The 23,898-nt window shown below is 35.9% G+C and overlaps 1 protein-coding gene across 2 annotated transcripts; it reads left to right on the top strand.

Moving 5' to 3' along the window:
• The first annotated feature begins 634 nt into the window (after nucleotides 1–634).
• SNRNP27 (small nuclear ribonucleoprotein U4/U6.U5 subunit 27) lies at nucleotides 635–23,663 on the top strand. 2 transcript variants are annotated; one of them, XM_031950661.1, is made up of 6 exons: nucleotides 635–662; nucleotides 10,386–10,506; nucleotides 12,292–12,404; nucleotides 13,332–13,411; nucleotides 22,270–22,334; nucleotides 23,247–23,663. In XM_031950661.1, exons 1-6 carry the CDS (start codon nucleotides 650–652, stop codon nucleotides 23,299–23,301), a joined length of 447 nt encoding a protein of 148 aa, XP_031806521.1. In that variant the 5' UTR covers nucleotides 635–649; the 3' UTR covers nucleotides 23,302–23,663. The 2 variants fall into 2 exon arrangements, with proteins under 2 accessions (XP_031806521.1, XP_003758007.1); XM_003757959.3 differs by lacking the exon at nucleotides 635–662 and adding an exon at nucleotides 1,464–1,587.
• The last annotated feature ends 235 nt before the right edge of the window (nucleotides 23,664–23,898 follow it).

Below are 23,898 nucleotides of genomic sequence, written 5' to 3'. Positions count from 1 at the left end.
AGGACTAACCAGTCTTTGTTTAAAGTACTAGTGCTAGGGACTCTACTATGTATCAAGATGTTTTTTTCTATTTTGGGGCTACTGTAATTATTAAAAAGCTTTTTCTTATGTTGAACTAAAATCTATTTCCCTGAAGTTCTTGCTCTGCCAAGCCTTAGCCTCCAAATCCTCCCACCATCTGCTACTTCTACTCTTTCTCATATGCCTGAACGAAGCAGAAAATTACAAAACTGTATCTTCCATATATACATACACTACAAATTTGTTACATAATCTCAACTGGGCTGTCATTACAGCAAGGAAATCCTTTTATACCTTTCTAATAATTCATTATCCCATTCATCAAACCTTTCCCAAAGGCTGACCCTTTCAAACCTTTTTATCCCTACTACATTTCCTATGTCTCCCTTTTTTCCTACTCTCTCATCTAAACAATTTTGTCTCATTTCACTGAAAAAAAATTTAGATCACTCACCAAGAACTCCCTCTTCTTCCCTCTTCTCAATAAACTTTAGTAGCATTCTATAGCTCCCAGGATCAAATATATCCTAGTGGCCAGATATAGAACAAGACAGTTGAAGATGGCGATGGATGAAAGGAACTAGAAACTGAGTTGATGGCCCTCAGCTGGGGAATGACTACCTAAGCTATGGTATATGAAGGTAATGGAACCCATCTACCTTTCGACCCTAATTACACCCCCCTCTCCCTCCAGGGACCATTTCACAAACAAGTTACTCCATCTCTTGGCCCCTTGAATTCTGTGACTTATGCGTCTCCCTGAAGCGCCATCCTACGCCACTCGGACTCCTGGCTTTGACCTCCTTTCCGTCCTAAATAAAACCCCGCCTTCCGCAGGAGTCTTTCCCAATCCCTCTCAATTCCGCGGCCTTCCCTTTCACTCCTCCCCCTTTCTCCCGTACACAGCTTGTTTGTGTATCTTTCTGGCTCTTTGTGATCTCCTTGAAGGCTTTGTGTATAACCAGGCCTCGGCACACTGTCCGGCCCACGGCGAGGGCTTAAGGTTTGCTGCCCAGCGCGTGTCTGTTTGTCTCCCTTTGGACACGGAGGGACCTCGAGGAACAGGAGCGATCTCCTTAAATCTCCCTACATCCGGGGACGCCGCGGAGGCACCAGTGTCCGGCCCGGAGTCAAAGGCGCTCTGACAAATCACTCAGCCCCGCTGGCCGAGTCCGTCCGGAAAATGAGCCGGAGGAGGAAGTGGCGGACGGTACCCGTATGTGCCCAGAAAATCCCAAAGGGAGTCACGAGAAGTCGGAAGCGACTGAATAACGACACCAGCCTGAGGGAGAGAGCACCAGAGAGCGAACGTCGCTAACTACTTTTCCTCAGAAGGCTTCAGGCTCTTTGGAAAGGGCCGGCTGCGCCGGAAGCGGAACTCTAAATTGGAGGTTAGCTGTTGCCTAGCGGGACTTCCGGGAACAGGACCGGGCCCCAGCGGAAGTGCTGGGATCCGCCGCTTCTGCTTGGAGTTTTCGCGTTCTCGTCTTCTAGTCCGCCGGCGGCGGCGGCGGCCGGGCCCCGGGCGGATCATGGGCCGGAGCAGGAGCCGTTCCCCGCGGAGGGGTGAGTTGGGGGGCGGGCGAGAGGCCTTCCTTCCGTTGTAAGCCTGCTTTTTCAACCTCCCTCCTTCCCCAGTCTGTCGTGCCCGAGCGGTCTCTCGCGGGGAGGGGGGGCCCAGCTGGCAGCGGCGGCGCCTGGCTTCCCTAAGGCGGGCGCCAGTCCGAGAGGGGGGGCCTGCGGCCCGAGGCCTGGCAGCTGGTGGTAGCGTTTGTTTACTTCCGTTGGAGAGGGAGCGGTGGGTGGTCTTAAGCGCGGGGCCTGGTGTCGAGGGGGAAATTTTGGCCAAGTGTAGCCACCTGTACGTGGAGCTGGGCCGAGTCCGGAGTGGAAAGGCTCCCCGCCCTCAGGAGTTCCCCTGGAGACCGCGGGCAGCCCCGTAGGACTGATAGGAAGTTACTTAGAGAGAGAAGGCCCTGGAATTAAGGGAGGCGAAGGAGGCTTCCTGTAGTAGAAAGTGGGATTTTAATTGGGACTTGAAGGCAGGGAAGCCTGGAGCTGGAGATGTGGCCCGGGGCCAGGCGGAGAAAATGCCCAGATCGAGGACAGGGAACAGCTAGCTGGGATCTCGGCTGTGTCCATTCTTGTATTCCTTCCCAATCTCTATCTGATTCCCTCCAGAAGCTATTATAGCCCTTCTTCCCCTTCTCTTCTCACAGCTCTCACCCCAGTCTCTAACCCCCCTTTACTGAGACTGTTCCCTGGGACCTTCTTTTTTAACGTCTTAAAACCCTCTGACCTCAACATTTAACTGACTGCATTCTCCAGAGTTACCAGTGATCTCTTAATTGTCAAACCTGATCTTTTTTTCCTTGAATTATCTTCTCTACTGGAAAGTTTATCACCAGTTTCACTGACACTTCTCCCCAGATTCATTCAATTCTTTTCTAGGATATTGCAACAATTCCCTAATCTCCCTGCTGTAGATTTCTAGCTCTGTTATTTTATATATAGGTAGTGGAAATCTTAATTCTGCTCTCTTTACAAAAGAGAAAACTGAGGCCAGAGAGGGAATGGGCTTGTCTATTGTCACATAGCTACTAAATGTCAGAGCAGAAACTGGAATTCAGTAGGGCCTATTCTTCTGCACTATTAAAAGGCCCCTACTCTTTCCTTTCTTTCTTTTTTTCTTTTCTTTTCTTTTCTTTCTTTCTTTTTCTTTCTTTCTTTCTTTCTTTCTCTTTCTTCCTTCCTTCCTTCCTTCCTTCCTTCCTTCCTTCCTTCCTTCCTTCCTTCCTTCCTTCCTTCCTTTCTTCCTTTCTTCTTTTCTTCCTTTCTTCTTTTCTTCCTTTCTTCTTTTCTTCCTTTCTTCCTTTCTTCCTTTCTTCTTCCTTTCTTCCTTTCTTCTTCCTTTCTTCCTTTCTTCTTCCTTTCTTCCTTTCTTCTTCCTTTCTTTTTTCTTTTTTCTTTCTTTCTCTTTTTTCTTTCTTTCTCTCTTTTTTTCTTTCTCTTTCTTTCTTTCATTCTTTCATTCTTTCTTTCCTTTCTTATTATAGCTTTTTATTGACAAAACATATGCATGGGTAATTTTTCAACATTGACCCTTGCAAAAATTTCTGTTCCAACTTTTACCCTTTTTCTCTCCACCACCTCCCCTAGATGGCAGGCAGTCCCATACATTTTAAACATGTTAAAGTATATGTTAAATACAATATGTGTATGCATGTTTATACAGTTATCTTGTTGCACAAGAAAAATTGGATTTAGAAAGAAGGTAAAAATAGCCTAGGAAGAAAAAGAAAAATGCAAGCAAACAACAACAGAAAGAGTGCAAATGCAATGTTGTGGTCCATGCTCATTTCCCAGTGTTCTTTTGATGGGTGTAGCTGTTTCTGTTCATCACTGATCAATTGGAACTGATTAGGATCCTCTCATTGCCCGTCAGAATTGATCCTCATACAGTATTGTTGTTGAAGTGTATAATGATCTCCTGGTTCTGCTCATTTCATGTAGGTCTCCCCAAGCCTCTCTGTATTCATCCTGTTGGTCATTGATAACAGAACAATAATATTCCATAACATTCATATACTACAATTTACTCAACCATTCTCCAATTTATAAGGCCCCTACAGTCTTAAGAGAGATAAAAAGGGAAATCCATATATTCAGTGATCATTCCATTTCCACAACTGAATTTAGCAGTTTATTTAGCACCTACTCTGTGCAGGGTACTGTGCTAGATTGAAGATACAAAAGGAAAAAAAAAAAAAGTACCTACCCTCAAAGAACTTTTATTCCATTTGGGGCGTACTTCCAAGAGGGAAAGTAATTGGGAGGATGGGGAAAGGCTTATTCTAGGAGATGGCACCTGATATGTTTTGAAGGAAATTAGAGATTCTTTGAGGCATATGTGAGGAAGTGTGTTTTGGATATGAGGGACCATTTAAGCAAAGGTAAAGAGGTAGGAGATGAAATATTTGTATGTATAGCAGACTAGTTAGTCTAGCATAGAAATTGGGGGAAGAAAATAATTTAAAATAAAATTGAAAGGGATCTGTGAACCAGATTTAGAGGACTTTAAGTTCCAATCTTAAAGTTGGTATTTTATCTTAGGGAACCACTGAAGATTTTTTGACTAAGTGACATGGTTCCATCTTTTTTGGAATATCAGATTGACCACCATATGATATGAGGTGTGGAGAAGGCAGTGACTAAAGGCAGGGAGTAAAATATGTTTATATATGTGTGTGTGTGTATATTTTTATATACACACACATACACATGTGTGTATATGGGGGGGGGGGGGGGGAGACAGAAAGATACACAGAGAAAGAAAGTGCCAGTCCAGGTGAGATGTGACAGTGATCTAGACTCTAGGATACAAGTTTGACTGGAGAAAAGGGGACAGAGAAAGATCTAAATGAATCCAGAATAATCTTGATAACGCACCAATTTGAACATACCTTTTGCTCAGAACTTTTCAGTGCCCTGCCTTATTGCCTTTCAAGTGAAATTCAAAGGCCTTATCTTGGTATTGAAGACTATTAAAAGTCTTACACTACCCAAACCTTTCCAGCTATGTTTAATACTATTACTCTATACCTAATCTCTGCTCCAGATAAACTTGACTTAATTTTACTACAATATATTCCTCATTTTTCTGTCTCCTTATATTATTTCCTATTAATACTTACAATAGCAAATATTTATTTAATACTTTTAAGTTAAAAAGTGCTTTACATATCATCTCATTTGGGTTTTCAAAATATCCTTGCAAAAAGTAGGTGTCTACAAAAAGTAGTCTTTTTCACAAATAAAGACACTATTCCAGAGAAGTTAAGTGACTTGCCTAAGGCCAGACAGCTAGGCCATATTTGAGGCAGGATTTGAAATCTGGTATTCCTGATTCCAAGTCTGGGATTATAGTCGTTATTTCACATGTCAAACTCCAAAATTTCCTTTTAAATTTGATTGAGAAGCTAACTCTTTTATAAAGCCTGTTTGATTTCTTTGGACCACACATAAGATATAAATGTTGATGCATTTATCTCAAAATATGGTTTGTTATAGTATTTTTTTCTGTCCTCTCTACTAGATCATAAATTCCATGTCAGTAATTATGTTTAACCTAAATTTTGTTTCACCTCTAATGCCTAGCACAGTGTTCTGTACACAATAAGTACTTAATCATTGTTTAATATATTGAATAAGGCTTGATCTCTGGCCTTCCAGGTTGTTGGAATTTAATTAGGTAACAAATCCCTTAAATAAAAAGCTAATGAATAATAAGAGACCTTTCAGCTTAATTCCAGCCGAGTGATAAGTACTGTAAATGTTCAGAGAAGAAAGTTCATGAAAAGCTTCATGGAGGTGGACTTTAAAAGATGGTAAAATTTTGAGGGAGAAGGAAAAAATATTTAGTGCTAACCTTTGATATTTTGCCATAGTTTGATATAGTTAATCAAGTCCTCATTTGGGGGAAAAGTAGCCAAAGGTCTCTATCCTCTAAGCCATGATTTCAGAATTTTGGGGGGAATTAAATAAAAAGGAAAAATTCAACCAAGTTCAATAAGCATTTACTATATGCCTATTCTGAGACACTGTACTAGGATTGAGAATACAGACAAAAATGAAATAGTTCCTGCTATCAGAGTACTTATTTCTGCTGCTAAAGGCAGAAATTATGATGTATACAGATGAGCAAATGTAAAGTAATGAGGGGGAAAGAAGGGAAGGCAGGGATAGCAGCCACTAAGAATTGGAAGATCAGAAACTGTCACTGCATTGGAAATGGTCCTTAAATAGCACCCTCCCTGAAGGGAGCTTTGAGATTCTGTGATGAGGGAGTAGATTACATGCATAAGGGCAGCCCATTCAAAAGCACTGAGGAAAGAAGTAGAATGTCATATATGGTTAGGAACAAATAGGCTTATTGGAATACATGAGAGGGAATATCATTAAATTAGTCTTCAAAATTAGGTTGGAGACAGATTGTGAAGGAATTTAAATGTCAAAGAGAGAAGTTTGTATTAAATTATATGGGTGATTCGGAGAGTCACTGAAGCTTCATGAGTAGGAGAATGACATGATCAAACCAGGGCTTTTGGAATAGCAATTTAACAGCTTTGTGAATTGGAAAATAGAGAGACTAATTAGGAGATTATTGTGGTAAACTAGACAAGAAGAGAACCTGAACTAGGGTTGTGACTTATGAGTAAATAGAAATGAATGCTTGCCTGCAAAAGATGTAGCGAAAGAATTTGTAAGATTTGGTAATTGATTGGATATGAGTAGTAAGGGAAAGATCATGGAGCTAGGGCTGGAAGAGACCTTGGAGGTCATAAGAGTCCAGCTCCCTCATTTTAAAATTGAAGAAACTGAAGCTCAGAGAGATTAAATGACACCTAAAGGTCACATAAAGGTAAGTATCTGAGGCAGGAATCAAGCTGCCACCAAGTCCAGCACTTTATCTGTTATACTACACTGCTTCTCAAGAATGACAATGACTCTAGGTTTTGATCTTGGTTAGTGGCATGGTGATACCCTGGACATCCTTAACCATGGAAGTTAAGAGTAGAGAGGGATAGGTTTCCAGGGGAAAGGGAAAGATAAATTCTCCGTTGGATGATGCATCTCAGTAGAGATGACCATCAGACAATAGGAGATGTTTAAGATAAAGATGAAGATAGATCATGTAACTTGAAAGTCATCTGCATAGATATAATAGTTGAACTCATAGAACCTTATTAAGTTATCAAAAGAGAGATATAGAAGGTGGAGCAGGGACCACCAGGACAGAGTTGTAGGCTATATTCATACATGGGGGCTGGATATGGATGGTGATCTTAGAAGAGACTGAGGATTGACTAGACAAGTGGGAAACCAAGAAACCGTCATAGAGAAAACCTGAACAGTACATATTCTTTATCTCGGTAATAATCACTAGTACTATATTCCAAAGAGATCAAGGAAAAAGTAAAAGGTTCTATATATGTTGAAAAAAAAAGTTGTACATATTATATGTGATAAATAGCATCTGACATGTTCTATAAGTATATTCTATACATCAGATAAATATGTGTAATATTATAGCTGCTCTTTTTGTGAAGGCAAAGTACTTGAAACTAAGGATGTCCATTTATTGGAGTATAGCAGAACAAATCATTGTATATGATTGTAATGAATACTATTGTTTTATAAGAGAAATTGAGAAGTCTTATGTGAATTGATGTAGGATGAAGTGAATAAAACAACTATTTATACTGTAACAACAAAATTGTAAAAACAACCAATTTTGAAAGGCTTAAGTATTCTGATAGTCAAAACAATGATTTACCATGATTCCAGAAGACCAGTGATGAAGAATGCTACCCAACTCCAGACTATACAGAATGAAATACATTTTTGGACATAATGTAATAGGAATGTTTTGGTTGACTGTACACATTTTTTAACAAGTGTTTTATATTTTCTTATTGAGTGGAAAGGAGATGAATAAAAATAAATGCTTGTTAATTGACACCCCTTCCCCTCTCAAAAGGTATCCAAGAGTAGAAAGTGTTCTGCATTGCCAAACACTTTCAGAAAATAGTCAACTAATAAGTTTTTATTAAGTGTTCAATGTGTCAGTCATTGGAGATGAAAAATAAAACTGTTCCTGTTTTCAAAGGTCTTATTACATGGTACCAACAAGAAGGATTAAGACTAAGAAAAGGTATTGGATTTAGCAGTTAAGAGCATTGATGACTTTATTTTTTTTAATTATACTTTTTTATTTATAAAACATAAACATGGGTAATTTTTATCCTTGACCCTTGTGAAACTTTCTGTTCCAATTTTACCCTTCTTCCTTTCACCCCCTCCCCTAGATGGCAGGCAGTCCAATACATGTTAAATATGCTAAAAAAAAATAAATGTTGAGTACTATATATATATATATATATATATATATATATATATACATATACATACACACACATATTTATACAGTTATCTTGCTGCACAAGAAAAATCAAATTTAGAAAGAATGTAAAAATAATTTGAGAAGGAAAATAAAAATGAAAGCAAACAATAACAGAGTGGAAATGCTATGTTGTGGTCCACACTCATTTCCCATAGTTCTTTCGCTTGATGTATCTAGTTCTCTTCATTACTTAACAATTGGAACTGATTTGGATCATCTAATTATTGAAGAGAGTCACTTCCATCAGATTTGATTATCATATAGCATTATTGTTGAAATGCATAATGATCTCCTAGTTCTGCTCATTCCAGGCCTCTCCACATCCTGCTAGTTATTTCTTACCGAACAATAATATTCCATAACATTCATATACTACAATTTATTCAGCCATTATCCATTCAGTTTCCAGTTTCTAGCCACTACAAAAAGGGCTGCCACAAACATTTTTACACAAACCGGTCCCTTTCCCTTTGTTAAGATCTCTTTTGGGTATAAGCCCAGTAGTGACACTGCTGGATCAAAGGGTGCATTGATAACTTTAGAGAAAGAAATTTCAGTCAAATAGCACAGTGAAAAATGCTAGACACAGGTGAGGAGAAGAAATGGAAGCAGTGATTTTGGGTGGGGATGGGAGGATAAAGTAAAGGATTTTTTCCCCCCTGTTTACATTTTTATTGATTTCTTTTGTTCGTAGTTCACCATATTTCTCAAAGTACTCATCCCTTTAGCTTCTTCCTCACCTCTCCAGAGAGGTATCCCTTATCACAAAAAATAAAAAAGACAAAAAAAAAAAACTTGTATGGCAAAACTAAAACATTAGAGAAGTCTGACATATTCAATATTCCACACCCATAATCCTCCACCTTTGCAAAGAAGCAGGGGGAGGTACCTTCTTGTGTTTGAACATTATCATTTTGTCCAGTCCACTTTCAGGTCTTTTGTTGTTGTTTCTGTTTAAATTGTAGTCATTTTGTATATTCTTGCTTCTTCGGGGTAATTTTTTTTTTTTTTTTTTTTTTTTTTTAAAGAACATAGCAGATCTGGGCATGTGTAATAGATGATAGGGAAAGCCACTCCATAAAGTGAAAAACCATTAGATTAGAACGAAAATGTGAATGAAATGGAAAATTCCTGAAGGTAGATAATGTTTTGAGGAGGGAGGGAAGATGCTGTGAGATGATGGTACAATAGAAGGCATGAAATCTTCTGGGGAAAAGAGAGAATAGCGGGAAAGAAAAAGTTTGGAGTGGAGGCAAAGGAGAATGATAAAGTCGATCCAAGATGAGTAAAAGAATTGTAACATAGGAATAAAGACCCAGCTGAAGTTAAATATTATTAACTTCATTATTATTACAAACTTCATTTGTAATGAAGCTTAATAGCAGTGTTTTCTCAACATTCATAGAATTGGAGAAGGTATATGATAGGGACAAAACAGGTTCATATGGAAAGGAAGAAGTGGTGATGGGCCACATGATGTGACAAGAAATTTAAGGAAAAGATTGCAGTAGAACATGTTAAAGTCAAACTGTTGAAAGTAGGAAGGTGGTTTCACAGCAGGAATAAGATTGTAATAACTAGAAGGGATATAATGATGAAATCAGGAAGAGAATAAATAGATGTAGTAGAAATAAAAGTGAAATTTGGGGAGAGATAGGAGGACAGGAGAGTATGGCTTCTGAAAATAATTTCATAGTTCTGGATCAAGAAGGTCAGAGTTATGGGTAAGAATGAAATGAAGGGTACGCCCATCCCTCTGTGTGACTAAGGTCGTATGAAGATTCAGAACATGGTAATAATTGGAATGATTTGGGAGGTCTAGATGTTAGGAAGGCAGCAATGTGTATGAATGCCTCAACTATGAAGGCAGAGGTTAGAAACTAAAGCTAAGCCAGGTGCCAGATTCCTTTAAAGAAAGGAACTAGTAGATAACACCAAGCAGAATTTGTCTAGAGTCATAAAGAATTATGAAATAAACTTCAAAAAAAATTTAAGTTGCTGAGTGATGGCAGCAAAGATAAGGTTTTCTGTAGGTGGAAATAAGGAGCAGATAATATGCTTACATCTCCTCTTGGCACTTTGTATAGGGAAGAGTGAGAGATAACAAATCTAGTATTGCTAGGATGTTTTGTAAAAGATAGTGTCTTTTGGTTGACATCTAGTCAGGAATATCATGTCCAAAAGATAATAGTCTTGCTTGTTAGGGAGGCAGCATGATGTGATAGAAGGAATCTGGAATTGGTAAATCAGAGAACTCAGACTATATAGACCGTTTTGCCATTGAACAGCTCTGTGACTTTGAAGAAATTGCTTTCAGGACTTCATTTTCTTTCTTGGTAAAATGAGGAGTTAGTAGATGGCCTCAAAAGTCCTTTTTATTGCTTATTTTCTGTTCTGTTAGAGCGTAGACGATCCCGTTCTACGTCTAGAGAGAGAGAGAGAAGACGTCGAGAACGGTCCCGATCTCGAGAGAGGGATAGAAGGAGGAGTCGTTCTCGCTCTCCACATAGGAGGAGGTCCAGGTAAGAAGCCAAAGGGGCATTGAAATAGTAAAATTAACTTGACTGTTGTCTATAGTCTTAACTTTAATGATGAGTTTTGGAGTTTCTCAAGATCTAGCCATGGCATTAATACATCTTCTTCAGACATTCATTCTAGAATGTGAACTCCTAAAAGATTAAGATGCACTCTACTCTTAGTGATAGTAATTACTTCAATGAATAGGCTTTTTTCTTTTTTGTCAATCCTATTTGTACTATTATCATACTCTCATCCTCCTCAGATCTCATATAGCACTTCATGGTTTCTTTATACATTTATGAATAACTAGGTCCTAATTGGTATGAATAATGAATCCCATGAACTAGTTGTATGTATTTGATTTCACACTCATTGAAATTATATTTTTATAAAATGTTCACTGATTCTAGCCCAATAGAAATATGAAGTGTGAATTCAAATTTGATCATTTCATGTGATTTATTATTTGCATTGAGCAGGACCTAGCTGTAACATTTTATATTCTGGTTATCTGCAGGGTTTTTTGGGTTTTTTTAAATATCCTGCTACTAGACTATGAATACCATGAGACTCTTTTTAATATTTAAATGGATCTGTGATCTCATCAATTCAATAAGGAAACAGAGCAAAACCAATCGTGCCAGTCCATCTTACAGGACTCTTATCTTCCCCTAAATTACCAATAGGAGTCACCCATTTTAAAAATAATTTTAAACTTTAAATTTTATTTTATTTTCCTGAAGATCCTCCTTTTTTCCCTCTGACATAACCCCCATCCTTCTGGGTCCCATCAAGATTGCAAAAACAAATCAAAACCCATGTTACAAATGTGAATAGTCAGGCAAAACAAATTTCTTTATTGGCTATGTCCAAAAAATATGTTTCAGTTTGCTCTTGAATCCATCACCTTTCTATCGGACTTCATTTCAGGACTTCATCATGAGTCTTCTGGAATTGTGGTTGTTCACTTTGTGGATCAGAATTCCTAAATCTTTGAAAGTTATTTGTCTTTGGAGTATTGTTATTATAGAAAATGTTTTATTCACTCTACTGAATCAGCTCAGAGACCACCTATCCTACTTGGAGGGTAGGATGGTGGCAGGGGAGGGAGGTATAATATTATAACGCATATTGTCTCATGTGATCAGCCCACCTTGTCTTCCTTTCATACAATTCCTTGAAATATCTTGTATTCTTTTTTGGAGTTCCTATTTGGTTATATGTTCAAATCTGTAAATACTCACTTCTTCATTGCCTTCTTCATGATATTCTTTTTTTAATTCTTTGGAAGCAGTTGTATTCCATATTTTACTGCTGTAAAAAAACAACAGCAATTAACGTTAAAGAGATGGACCTTTGCTTTGATGTGAAGCTCAGGATCTGTAAAAGAACTTTATGGTTTCCTGAAGGTAATTCAATCCATTCTCTTCCCATTCAACTCTGGGCCCAAATTGTCTTGTACCATTTGTAACAGATAGAAATACTGAGGAACAGTCTCTATAGACTCTCTTCTTAACTAAACTTTTTATCTCCCTGGCACCTACATCTTCATATATAGTAAGAGTTAAATGAAACTGATAACAGTAAGAAGTAATGGTAAACTCTTATTTAATTTGTGTAAATATTCACAGGACCAGGCAAAGCCTGCACACCTTTGATTAGATAGTAGAACAATTATTTGTGTTTCATTGCAGCTTTTTTTCCCAGACATTTAGTTCCTAGACTCATGTTGATTTTATTATTGCATCATATTTTTGTTTCTAAAATTTTTGTTTGTCTGATACTAGATCTCCAAGAAGGCACCGGTCTTCTTCTCCTTCCCCTTCCCGGCTAAAAGAAAGGAGGGATGATGAGAAGAAAGAAACTAAAGAAACAAAAAGCAAAGAGCGTCAAATTACTGGTAATGTTACAGAAATCTAACATACAATCCAGTTAGATGGTAAAAAAATTTTTTGGAGATTTTTTGAAATTTTTAATCTTAATTTGTGCTCTTTTTTTTTTTTTTTTTTTTTGAAAATTGTTCTAATTACATGTCAATTCTTGTAAAAGTGCAGACCAATTTCAAGTGATCTTTATTTGAAGGCTTGTCAGAGATGTTTTAGAAGGGTTTCTTGATAATTTTGTGATCTTTAGCTACCATCACTTCATGACCTGAAAGTATTAGAATTTTAGAAAAAGAACTGAAAGAATTTCTTTTCAAGGATGGGGCTATTAAAAGAAGGCACAATCCATTTCTTTGGGGTTATTTTTAGTCCTCCATTATAGTATGAGGCAAGGCCTTTCCAGCCCTTTGATCCAAGAAAAAGAACATGGTAAATACATGTTTGCTGGTTCCTGATTTACAGTCACAGACTCATGTGACTTTAGAGTTAGAACCTTAGAGATACCTATTTAGCTTTTCACCCCATGCAGAAATCCACTATATCCCAGATAACCTCTACTTAAATGCTTTTGCAGATGGAGAGGTCAATACTGAAGAAGAGAATCAATATTGTTATTGGACAATTATAATTATTAGGTATTCCTTTCTTTATTTGGAGCCCAAAATGTACCTCAGTAGCTTCCTGCCATTGATTCTAGCTTTGCCTTCAAGCTACAAAAGGAGTTTTTAATTTCTCTTTATATGACAGCCTTTCAAATATGTCGAGATTTGTAGCAATCCTCCTTTATTTGTATGTCTCTTTTAAATTAAGAGAACTTGTTGAATTTTAATTTTTTATTGCTGAGCTTTATATGAAGTGATAGAATGAATATTAATCTGTTGACACCTTGTATTCTATTTTACCTGCTCAAATGAAAGAGTTAAAAATTTTGTTTATTTTTGTAGAAGAAGACTTGGAAGGTAAAACAGAAGAAGAAATTGAAATGATGAAATTAATGGGATTTGCTTCCTTTGACACCACAAAAGTAAGCAAAATATCTCAGCAGTTCAATTTGAATTCAACCAGAGAAGCTGTACCATTTTTACATGTTCTTTTGATGCTATATATAATTTTGAGAAGCTCATCTATTCTTTTTATAACTAAATTTAGGAAAGGAGAAAGTATGAAAATAAAAAAACTGTTTCACTAAATAAGTACTTTCCCCTCCATTCTTTAGATTATGTGTGTATGAATATATAAAGATACACATATATAATATATAAAATATGTAGATAGATATCAGATATGTAGAATAATATCTGATAGTTATATAGGTACTAACAAAAGATCTGTGAAATACTCACTACAAGTATTGTTGCCTTTGATTTACAAATGAAAAAACTAAGGTGCAAATTCAGTGATTGTCAGGATCACCCAATTAGTGAGTATTAAAGGCAGGATTTGAACCCAGGTCTCCCCGGAGGGATGGGTTTTGCACTATGTTATATAATCTTGAACACTTATGAAGACTTCTGTTTTCCAAAAATTTTCAAAGTCATTGTGGTTCATTTTTAAACTTGCATTAAAAAAAAAAAAACCATTCTGATTTCATTTTTGAGAAATGTTATCTAAAACACTATGTTTTGAATTGCCATAACAGAACTTAAATGAGCTTAACAGTGATATGTTATTGGTAGAATTGTGTATTGTCTAACCATTCTGAAAAGTGATTTCGAATTATATTAAACAATGATAAAATATCCACACTTTTTGATCTAGTGATCTCATTGCTAGACAGATATATACCCTAAGGACAACAAAAACAGTGTTTGTGAAAATATTGACAGTGGCTCTCTTACATTGGTTGTCTTTTTAAAGATACGATAACTTCAGCATGAAATTTTCAAAGCTGTCTTGTTTAATCCTTTCTGGTCATCCTCCTGCTTTTTTCTGTTTAAGATATTCACGACTCATTTGTTTCAGGAAAAAAAAAAAAAAACATGCATCCAGTCTGGTAGAAAGAGTTATTCTTCTTGCCAAAGCTAATCCCTTTACCAGTAGCCTTGATTCTATCAATTTTAGTTCCTTTGACTTTTGCTCATCAAACTGCATCACAGAATTTTAACGTTGGAAAGGAATGTAGAGCCATGAAGTCTAGCCCTTATCTCAAAAGGAATCCCTGCTATAATATACTTGACAACTGATCATCTCTTTTAGAACTTCTTTCCCAAAATCTAGTATTCATATCAAACTACAATTTGACTCCCTTCTGTCAGTTCAAAAGGGAATGGTTGGCAGCTAGGTGGTACAGTGGACAGGGTACTAATCCTGAAATCAGGAAGATCTGACTTGAAATTTGGCCTCAGATTTTTCCTAGCTTAATGATCCTATGTTCTTTTAAGCCCTGTCTGCCTCAGTTTCCTAATCTATAAACGAGGGATAATAGTAGCATCTACTTCATGGTTATGAAGACCAAATAGGCACTTAATATAGTGCTTGGCACATAGTAGACATTTAATAAATTCTAATTCCTTTCCCTTCAAAGTTTTTAATGTCTCCATCTTATCCAGCAAGTTCCTCCCTGATAATGAGAAATATACCTAGATTAGGACATTTTACCTAAACTAAATTTTCTTTTTTATTGTGAACTTATTTAACAAACACAAACATTTTATTGCATAAAAAAGAAAAAGAAAAGTGTCTAGAAAAAACTACCATATTTAATTTGTGTAGGATTTAATTAAGTATGACGATATGTATAAGTAGGTACATAACTTAATTCTTAAAAAAAAAATACACAAATGCTTCTTGACCTGTCTTAAAGATAATTTTCATCCTTCAAAAGGATAAATTTCATCCTTCAAAATGCATCAAAAGGAGGTTTATCTTTCAACAAGGAGCATCAAGAAAAAAAATTTTTTTAATGGCACAGAATGAAGTGCAAAAGAGGACAAAGTTCCTCATTATAGCTACGCTTCTTTATTTGTAGCTTCTCTTTATTATGTTCAGCTTCGTGGAGAGATCTAAGCATTTTTCTCCCTCTCATGTCCTTTTTATAGGAAAACTCTTTTGATTAGATTTGTACGGCACCAGGAAAAAGATAGGCTCTTACTAGTCTTTGTGAGTTCTACTCTTTTCCTATCCATCATTTCTGTTTTTTTAAACTCTGGTCCAGAAATCCAAATCCTATTCTTAAACACTGTCTCTTTTAGCCAGTTCACTTCCCAAATGTTCTCTCTTGTGTCCTTTGCCTTTGGAAATAAAGGAGGCAAAACAAATTAGTTCTTGCCATTGCTAACATTGCTTGCCATTGCTAACATTGCTTGCCATTGCTTCAGCCTGTCCTTCTATTAGTTTCCCTTTCACCGCCAGCCTTCTAGGAAGAGTAACTTAGACAATTACATTCATTATGCCCTTAGTAGTTCTATCCTCATCAGCCTACTGAAAGGGCTTTCCAAGATTAGTATTGTAGAATTCATTGGCTTTCTTTATGTTTCATCCTCTTGACATATCTGGAGTATTTGACATTAGTTTTCTTCCTATTTCTTCTTGATACCCTTTTATAAAAAATTTCTGGACTTTGTATGACTCGGGATTCATTGTCTACCATTTTAACTAGTTTTTCTTTGTAACTAATTTTTCTTTTGTCTCTTTTATCTGCCTCTTCATTCTTTTACTGCTTTTTTAACATGAATTTTCCTACAGGGTTTCTCCTCTCAACCCCCCAGCCCTCTTTTTAACTATATTTCTCATCTTTGTGATATCAACATACATTAAGTAGATTGCCAGCCTTCGAGTCAGAAAGACCTAACTTCAAATCTCTCTTCTTTAACTGACCATGGACAAGTCGGGTCTATTAAAAATAGCTAATAATACTTCATAGTATTGGAAGGATCAGATAAGATAATGCATGCAAAGCATTTTGTGAAATTTAAAAGCACATTGTAAAGCTATACAAGGCATTTAAGAAGTTCTTGTGCACCAATTAAGGACTAATTGGGAAAGCAAACATCTTGGTAGATGTTTCTCTGGGATTGGAAGGCAAGAGGCTGCTGATTTTATTATCTTATCAACTTTTATGGCTTCAATTATCCTACCAATTATTGAAGTAGCCCTGCAGTTACTCCTGAATTTACTCCTCAGCAAAGGATACAGAAAAGAAATATCAGTCTGATATATTGTGCATACATTCTTTTTTAAATTTTTATTAAAGCTTTTTATTTACAAAGCATATGCATGGGTAATTTTTCCAACATTGACCCTTGCATAATCTTTTGTTTCAAATTTTCCCCTCCTTTCCACCCTCTCCCCTAGCTGGCAGATAGTCCAATACATGTTAAATATCAAATATGTTGAAATGTACATTAGATCCAGTATATGTATACATATTTATACAGTTATCTTGTTGAACAAGAAAAATCAGATCAAGAAGAAAGAAAACAAACAAACAAAAAAAAAAACTGAGAAAGAAAACAAAATGCAAGCAAATAACAACAGAGAAAGTGAGAATGCTGTTGTGTTCCATGCTCTGTTCCCACGGTCCTCTCTCTGGATGTAGATGGCTCTTTTCACCACTGCACAAGTAGAACTGGTTTGAATCATCTCATGAAGAGAGCCACGTTCATCAGAATTAATCATCATATAGTCTTGTTGCCATGTTTAATGATCTCCTGGTTCTTTCTACTCATTTCACTTTGCATCAGTTCATGCAGGTTTCTCCACACCTCTCTGAAACCATACTTTTGGTCATTTCTTACAGAACAATAATATTCCATAACACTCATATACCATAATTTATTCAGCCATTCTCTAATTGATGGGCATCCACCTAGTTTCCAGTTTCTTGCCACACTTGTACTTTGGTCCCTTTCCCTCCTTTAGGATCTCTTTGGGATATAATCCCAGTAGAAACACTGCTGGATCAAAGGGTATCTTTTACATACATTCTTAAATTTGATCTCTGCCAAATCCCAAAATTCACTGTGAAGAGGCCTTTTCTTCCTCTGTTATTTAGACATACTTATTTTTAAGTGAACATAGGGCTGAATATAAAGAATGCTAGATAACTAACTTACATTTATGTTACAATGAAATACTATATTTGTCACGGTAACAGCCTTACCACCAACACTTTTTCAACATTGTAATTAATTCTCACAACATCCCTCTGAGAAGTTAGATTAGTTACGTTTGGTAGACAAAGATGGGAAAACAAAATACAGTTCTTCTAAGCAGGAAGCTTTACAGATTATTTTGGGGTTACAGCTTGTACACATCTAAATAAATTTCATTTCAACAAATGCAATTCATTTTCTTGTTCTCTTGCAAAGACATAATCATTGCATTCATGGAGCTTATTGATGTTTGGAAGATAAGATACTATAATATCATCTCATGAAGAGAGCCATGTTCATCAGAATTAATCATCATATAGTCTTGTTTAATGATCTCCTGGTTCTTTCTACTCATTTCACTTTGCATCAGTTCATGCAGTTCTCCACACCTCTCTGAAACTATATTTTTGGTTTCAGAGACTATAATATGTTATTACCATGTTAGAGTTATACTACATAACATAGAACAGTAGTGTATATGCTGTGTGTGATGAAACAAATCTGCCATTTTAGGAAAGGTTGCTGTCATAGTTAATAAAAACTGAAGATTAACTGGATTATCTCTCAGCATACTTAGAGTTGATACTATGTATAGTCCTGAGAATCAGTAATCATGAAGCTATGTAAGTGTTAGATATTGTTATAGCTTATCATTATGAACCATAGCTGGTGCAGAGCATGTTTATATATAAAGAAAATTATACAAAGATTGAATGCTATATTCTCAGAACTATTGTATTCATCCTAAATTTGGTGTGAGATATGACACAGTGATATTGATTTGTCATTCCTTTTCTTTTATAAATGGGTATCACAAAGGTTAGTTCAAGTGTTGATATAATTCAGGCATTGATAACTTCCATATGCTACTTTGAATAAACTTCTGTTATAATACAAAGAATAGCATTCTTCCAACTTGTGCCATGTTTGTTAAATATTTGACACAGTGGATAAAAAGGACCTATATAAAGTCTTTCTCTCTGTGTTTTATATGTTAAAACAATACTTGTAGTTCCCAGAAGTAATGTGTCTTATAGTTTATGGTCCACAGTATATTAAGCTAACTTAATTGTGAGTGTTTGCGATATGTCATTGTGGTGAATTGTCATTTCTCTGTTTCTTCTCTTGCTCCAGAATAGACTAACACTGTTTAGACATATGTGCTGATAGATAATTTCCTATCCAAGTTTGGGGAAATATAAGTAAATAGGGCTTATGGTTAGTCAATCCCACGAGAGAGGAAAGGAGTGATAATGAGCTCTGTTTTGGACATGTTGAGTTTGAGATGTCTCCAGAACATCCATTTTGAAATATCTAATCAGCATTTGGTTATGTGAGCCTGAAGCTCCAAGGAAGAGACTGGGGTTGGATATATAGAGTTGGAAGTTATTTGCATGTAAATGATAATTAAATCTGTGGGAACTAATGAAGTTACACACAGAGAGAGAGAGAGAGAGAGAGAGAGATGATGCAGGCTAGCGGTTTTGGTAATACCTTGTTAGGAAATAATATGGATATTAGGATGTTAGAGAGGAACATAAGACAGCAAAGGATACAGAAAAGGAACTTCATATGGGTCAGAAGAGAACCAGAAGGATGTAGTGTCAAGAAATTGGGAAAGGAAGAGAATATCCAGAAAAAGGATGATCAACAGTGTGAAATTCAGCAGAGGTCAAATAAAATAAAAACAAAAACTATTTTATTTAACTACTAAGAGACCTTTTTCTTAAAACTTGGTATAGAATATTTTCAATTGAATAAAAGGTAAGAAGCTAGGTTGCCAAGATTTGGGAAGAAAGTGAGAAGAAAAGAAATTAGTTTTTTCCTAGAACTTTTGACCTAGAAAAGAGGAAAAGATGTAGTATGATAGCTTGAGAGGATAGTGGAGTCTGACCAAGGATAGGGAAAACTTGGATTTGTTTTTAGAAAGCAGAGAAGGAACAAGAAGATAGAGAGGGGTTGAATATTGCGGCGGGGGTTGCGGGGAGAAGTGATGGTCTTCTGGAGAAGTACTGAAAAGATAAGCTCAAATATAAAGAGGTGTTGGTGTTGGAAAAGAGATGTGCCACTTCATTGTGGGAAACTGGGACAAATGAAGAGAGTGACAGGTGATGTCAAAGTGTTTTGAGATGAGCATTAGGGAAGAAGGAATTTACATCCACTTCAACTTTCTCAGTAAAATGAAAGTTGAGATTTTCACTTGAGAGGTGGGCAGGAAGATGTGTGGGAGGCTTGAAGAGAAAAGGGAGCAATCATGTTGTCATAATCCTTTCTTAGATGAATAAATTCTGTGGAGAGTGAGATTAAAGACAGTCAAATAGGGAGGAAAAAAAAACATTGTTGCAGTTAGGGCCCAGTTGAATTTGTATAACATGAAGTTATACTATTTGCAGTTAACATTCTTGTGGGACTTCCTCTAGTTTTATTAAGAAGCATAAGAATAAAAGAGGTAAATGGTGAGAATAATCCATTGCTGAGGTTTGAATAGTATGGTGCTGAATTGATTAACTATATAACTATAAGATAGACACTGGGAAGAATGAAAAGTAAAGACAGAACAGGGATATTGACCCAAGAAAGAGATGAGGAGTGGAAGATTGAAAGTTGTAAAGATGAGGTTTAAGAGCAAAGCACAAGGAAAGATGGACTAATAGGAGTTCTTGGTGATAGAAATAAAAAGGTTTTTATTTTTATTTATTTTTTTATTTTTTTACTATATAAAGGAAATGGAACATATATCAGGATAATGGTGAAATTCAGTGTGTGAGTATTTCACCGTATGATCAGAGAATGAGGAGTAGATCATGGGATTACTGAATTGACAGATTAGGGAGTTTGAAAAAATATCAATATGAAGGCCCCTAATATAAAGGTGGGAGCTAGGGAGGAGAGGAGAACAGCTAATAAACTCCTGAGAAAGGATGGAAAATGCCCTGAGGAGATGGCAAATAGTCACCATCATAATCTTCATAAAGTGAGAAATTTTGGTACTGTGAACTTCAAAAGAAAAGATGTTGCCTTAGGTATGGTGGCAAAGGGAGAATCTGGGAAAGGTGAAGAGATAGGAGATGGAATATGTATAAGATTAAAGATAAGTGTTTAGAAAATAGGGATTGTCTATTTTTTTTTTTTTTTTTTTTTTGGTCTCTATAAAACTTGACAAAAATACCTGGCATATAATAAATTCTTAATTGATGGAAGACCTTAAAGTTAAATGTTTTATTTTGTTTTTGCCCTTTTAAACCATTCAGAGATTGTGTTGTTTTCAGAAAGACATGTCACAAGAGGGTGCACTTTTTAGTGTTCCTGAGATTTTTGTATTGACCTTTGATAAGAACCGAAAGAGACCTTAGAAATTATGTAATCCAATTTTTATCTTGAAATTTTTAATTTGAAAACAGCTTTTGATTTGAAATTTTCTAGTGATAGGATACCTCATTCCACTTCTGGACAGCTCTGATAGGTAGAAGAAATTTTTATTTATGCCATACTGAAATCTGTCTCTGTAACTTCTACACTTTGTCCTAATTCTAAAAGCTGTGGAATTAAGCCAGACAAACTTAAAACATTACTCTTTCTCACGATAGTGCTGCAAATATTTTGAGTTATCTTTTCTTATATAAATCCTCTCTAATGCTAAATGATCATCCTAAAAGCATATGCACTTTTCTTCTTAGTATGAAAACAAATGATGCTTTTGTGCTTTGATGCCAGTATACATCAGATGAGTATTATTCCTGGTGTTACAGTAGATGTGATACAAAGTTTTGTTCTAAATAGACACAATCCTGTGTTCTAGGAGTTCATAATCTAAAGCAGATATCACTGATGCAAACAGATATTTAAAGCATAAATGGACAAAAGAGTAGACAATGGAGAAGAATATTAACTATTTGCATTTTACATATATTAAGGGTAAGTACATTGATAATGTCTCAATTCAGTGCATTGCCAGTTTGCTTTTTTATATTGCATATGTCAAATTCAATAATCTGAAAACTCGATTAGTCATTTAAATAACTTAGCTGTAATTTGAAGATGATTTATGTTATATAGGTTAGTAAGAGGTGTCATTCATCATAATCCTTTCTAAATTTATCTAATAATTTTATTATTCATGTAATTTAGGGAATTACTACATTAAACCTATGCATTAAACTACCTAGGACTTGACTTATTCTACCCATAGATAGAAGTGTTACTTAGTAGCAGGAGAGTTAACTTTTAAGTTTGACCTCCAAAGAGAAATGTTTCTTACTTATGGAGTAGTTATAAGAATATCATAAACATAGAAATAGGGAAAAAAACATGAATTTGATTACTTTTTGTTGTTCAGTCATTCATTCATGTCTGATTCTTTTGACCTCATTTGGGGTTTTCTTGGCAATGATACTGAAGTGATTTGCCTTTCTTTCTTCAGCTCATTTGACAGATGAGGAACTGGGGCAAATAGTAATGGTTAAGTGATTTGCCCAGGGTCACACAGCTAGTACATACCCAAGGTCAGATCTGAATTCAAGTCTTCCTGACTCCAGGCCTACCACTGCACAACCTAGCTTCCCTTACTGAATGCTACCAGGAACAATTGCACAACCTAGCTTCCCTTACTGAATGCTACCAGGAACAATAAACAAACACTGTCTATTTGTCCCTTAACCAATCCCTTTAGCCTCAAAGAAATCTTTCCACAGCTGAAAGATGCCTACAGTATCTAATAAAGCTCGTAGTTCAATTAGAAACTTGTTAATGAAGGAACTTAATATACCCTTCATGTTCTGTTTTTTCCCAGGGGAAAAAAGTTGATGGTTCTGTAAATGCATATGCCATAAATGTGTCGCAGAAGAGGAAGTACAGGTATGTATATCTTCCCAATCTGTACTATGGGTTGCTAGCTTTGTTGTGATTAAGCTAATAATATTCTAAGTTACATATTGGGAAGAAGAATTTTATTCCAAGGTAACCAGATTTAGAGAAGTTTAAGGCATAGTTGCTCCCAATTTATTTTGAGGGTGATCTTTCTTTCTTGTATTTTGACTTAGTAGATTTGCATCATGGTTTTCAGCTGAATATTTGTCAGGATATTAAGATATATTTCCCCTTGCTACCTATTCCTCACTTATAACCCAAATACAACTCTTTAAATTTGTCCTCTTTAGTTTTATTTTTTTTTAAATGAACATCTGGAAAATTATCTGTTTGAATTGGGTTATATGTTGATTTCAAGTAAAAACTTCAAAGGCAATAGGCTTACATATTTTTTAATAGCCATTATACTTTTTGGTCCTTGTGTCCTAGTCCTCAGTGGAGGCACATTTTAAAAATACAAATTGTGTTTTGCGCTTCTTTTATTATCAAGTGCATAAAGGAGGAAAGAAGCATTCAGATGGGTTTAGATTTGGCCAGAGTATTCTTTAATCTTCACCCTTGGCCACTGTTAAGTTCTTCTATGCTCTTTAAACTTTTCTGAATTTTACTTAAAATTAATATGATTTTTGACTTTTTATTTGAGATATTCTTGAAGTCTCCTTCCTTCCTCTTCCTTTGCTACTGTCCCCCTAATGAATCTTCTTTTGTTATGATTTATATTTTGTATTATAAAGAAATCCGAAAGACTTTGACAAGTAATTTTTTTTTCTTTCTTGATAAGAATTAAGCTATTTTGAATAGTGCTTCATCACAGACTTGAAGAATATATTGAGCACAACCACTGATTGTAGTCTTGTAAGAATGTTCTTAACAACATTGACTTTTTTCCTCCCATCACAGGCAATATATGAATAGAAAAGGTGGATTCAACAGACCTTTGGATTTTATTGCTTGATGTCTAGATTGTACTGTTGAAGAGTGATTTCTCCACCACTTGGTCACAACAAAGGATAGTGTATTTAATTGTGTATCAGAAACAGGATGTCTCTTTCTCTCTTCCTGAAGAGCAAGATAATCTTATTTATGAAGTGTCTCGGAATGTTCGCCCTGCCTCAAAGGAAGAAAGATTTACTTCTTTCTTTTAGAAAAATCTCATTTCGGGAATTTTTCAAACTTATTTCAATTATTTCCATTCCTGTGGAAGTCATTTGCTTCATGGACACCTTTCCCCACTCCCATTCCCTGGACTTTATTTTTTAATAATCTGTTGTTGGATTCAAGTTGTCCCAAATAAAGTATTTCTTTTTATGGTTCAAATATTTTTATCACTGGAAAATTTGACCAAGAAAAATCTATGCTTCTGATTGCCCAAGAAATAGGAGGAAGAAGATAGTTTGGGATTTTTAAATAGAATTAAATTTTGGTATCTGTGTACTGATAATGTGATCTGTTTTGGGGTTTCATACTAGTCAGTTTAGGTTATAGAGTGTGTTGAGATTTCATGTTTTACTAAATACCATTTTTTAACTAGTAATTACATAGTTGGCATTGG

This window comes from Sarcophilus harrisii, chromosome 2, assembly GCF_902635505.1.
Source record: "Sarcophilus harrisii chromosome 2, mSarHar1.11, whole genome shotgun sequence".
NCBI classification, from domain to species: domain Eukaryota; kingdom Metazoa; phylum Chordata; class Mammalia; order Dasyuromorphia; family Dasyuridae; genus Sarcophilus; species Sarcophilus harrisii.
Note: the sequence above shows the minus strand (reverse complement) of the source record. Positions and strands in the feature narration are given on the sequence as shown.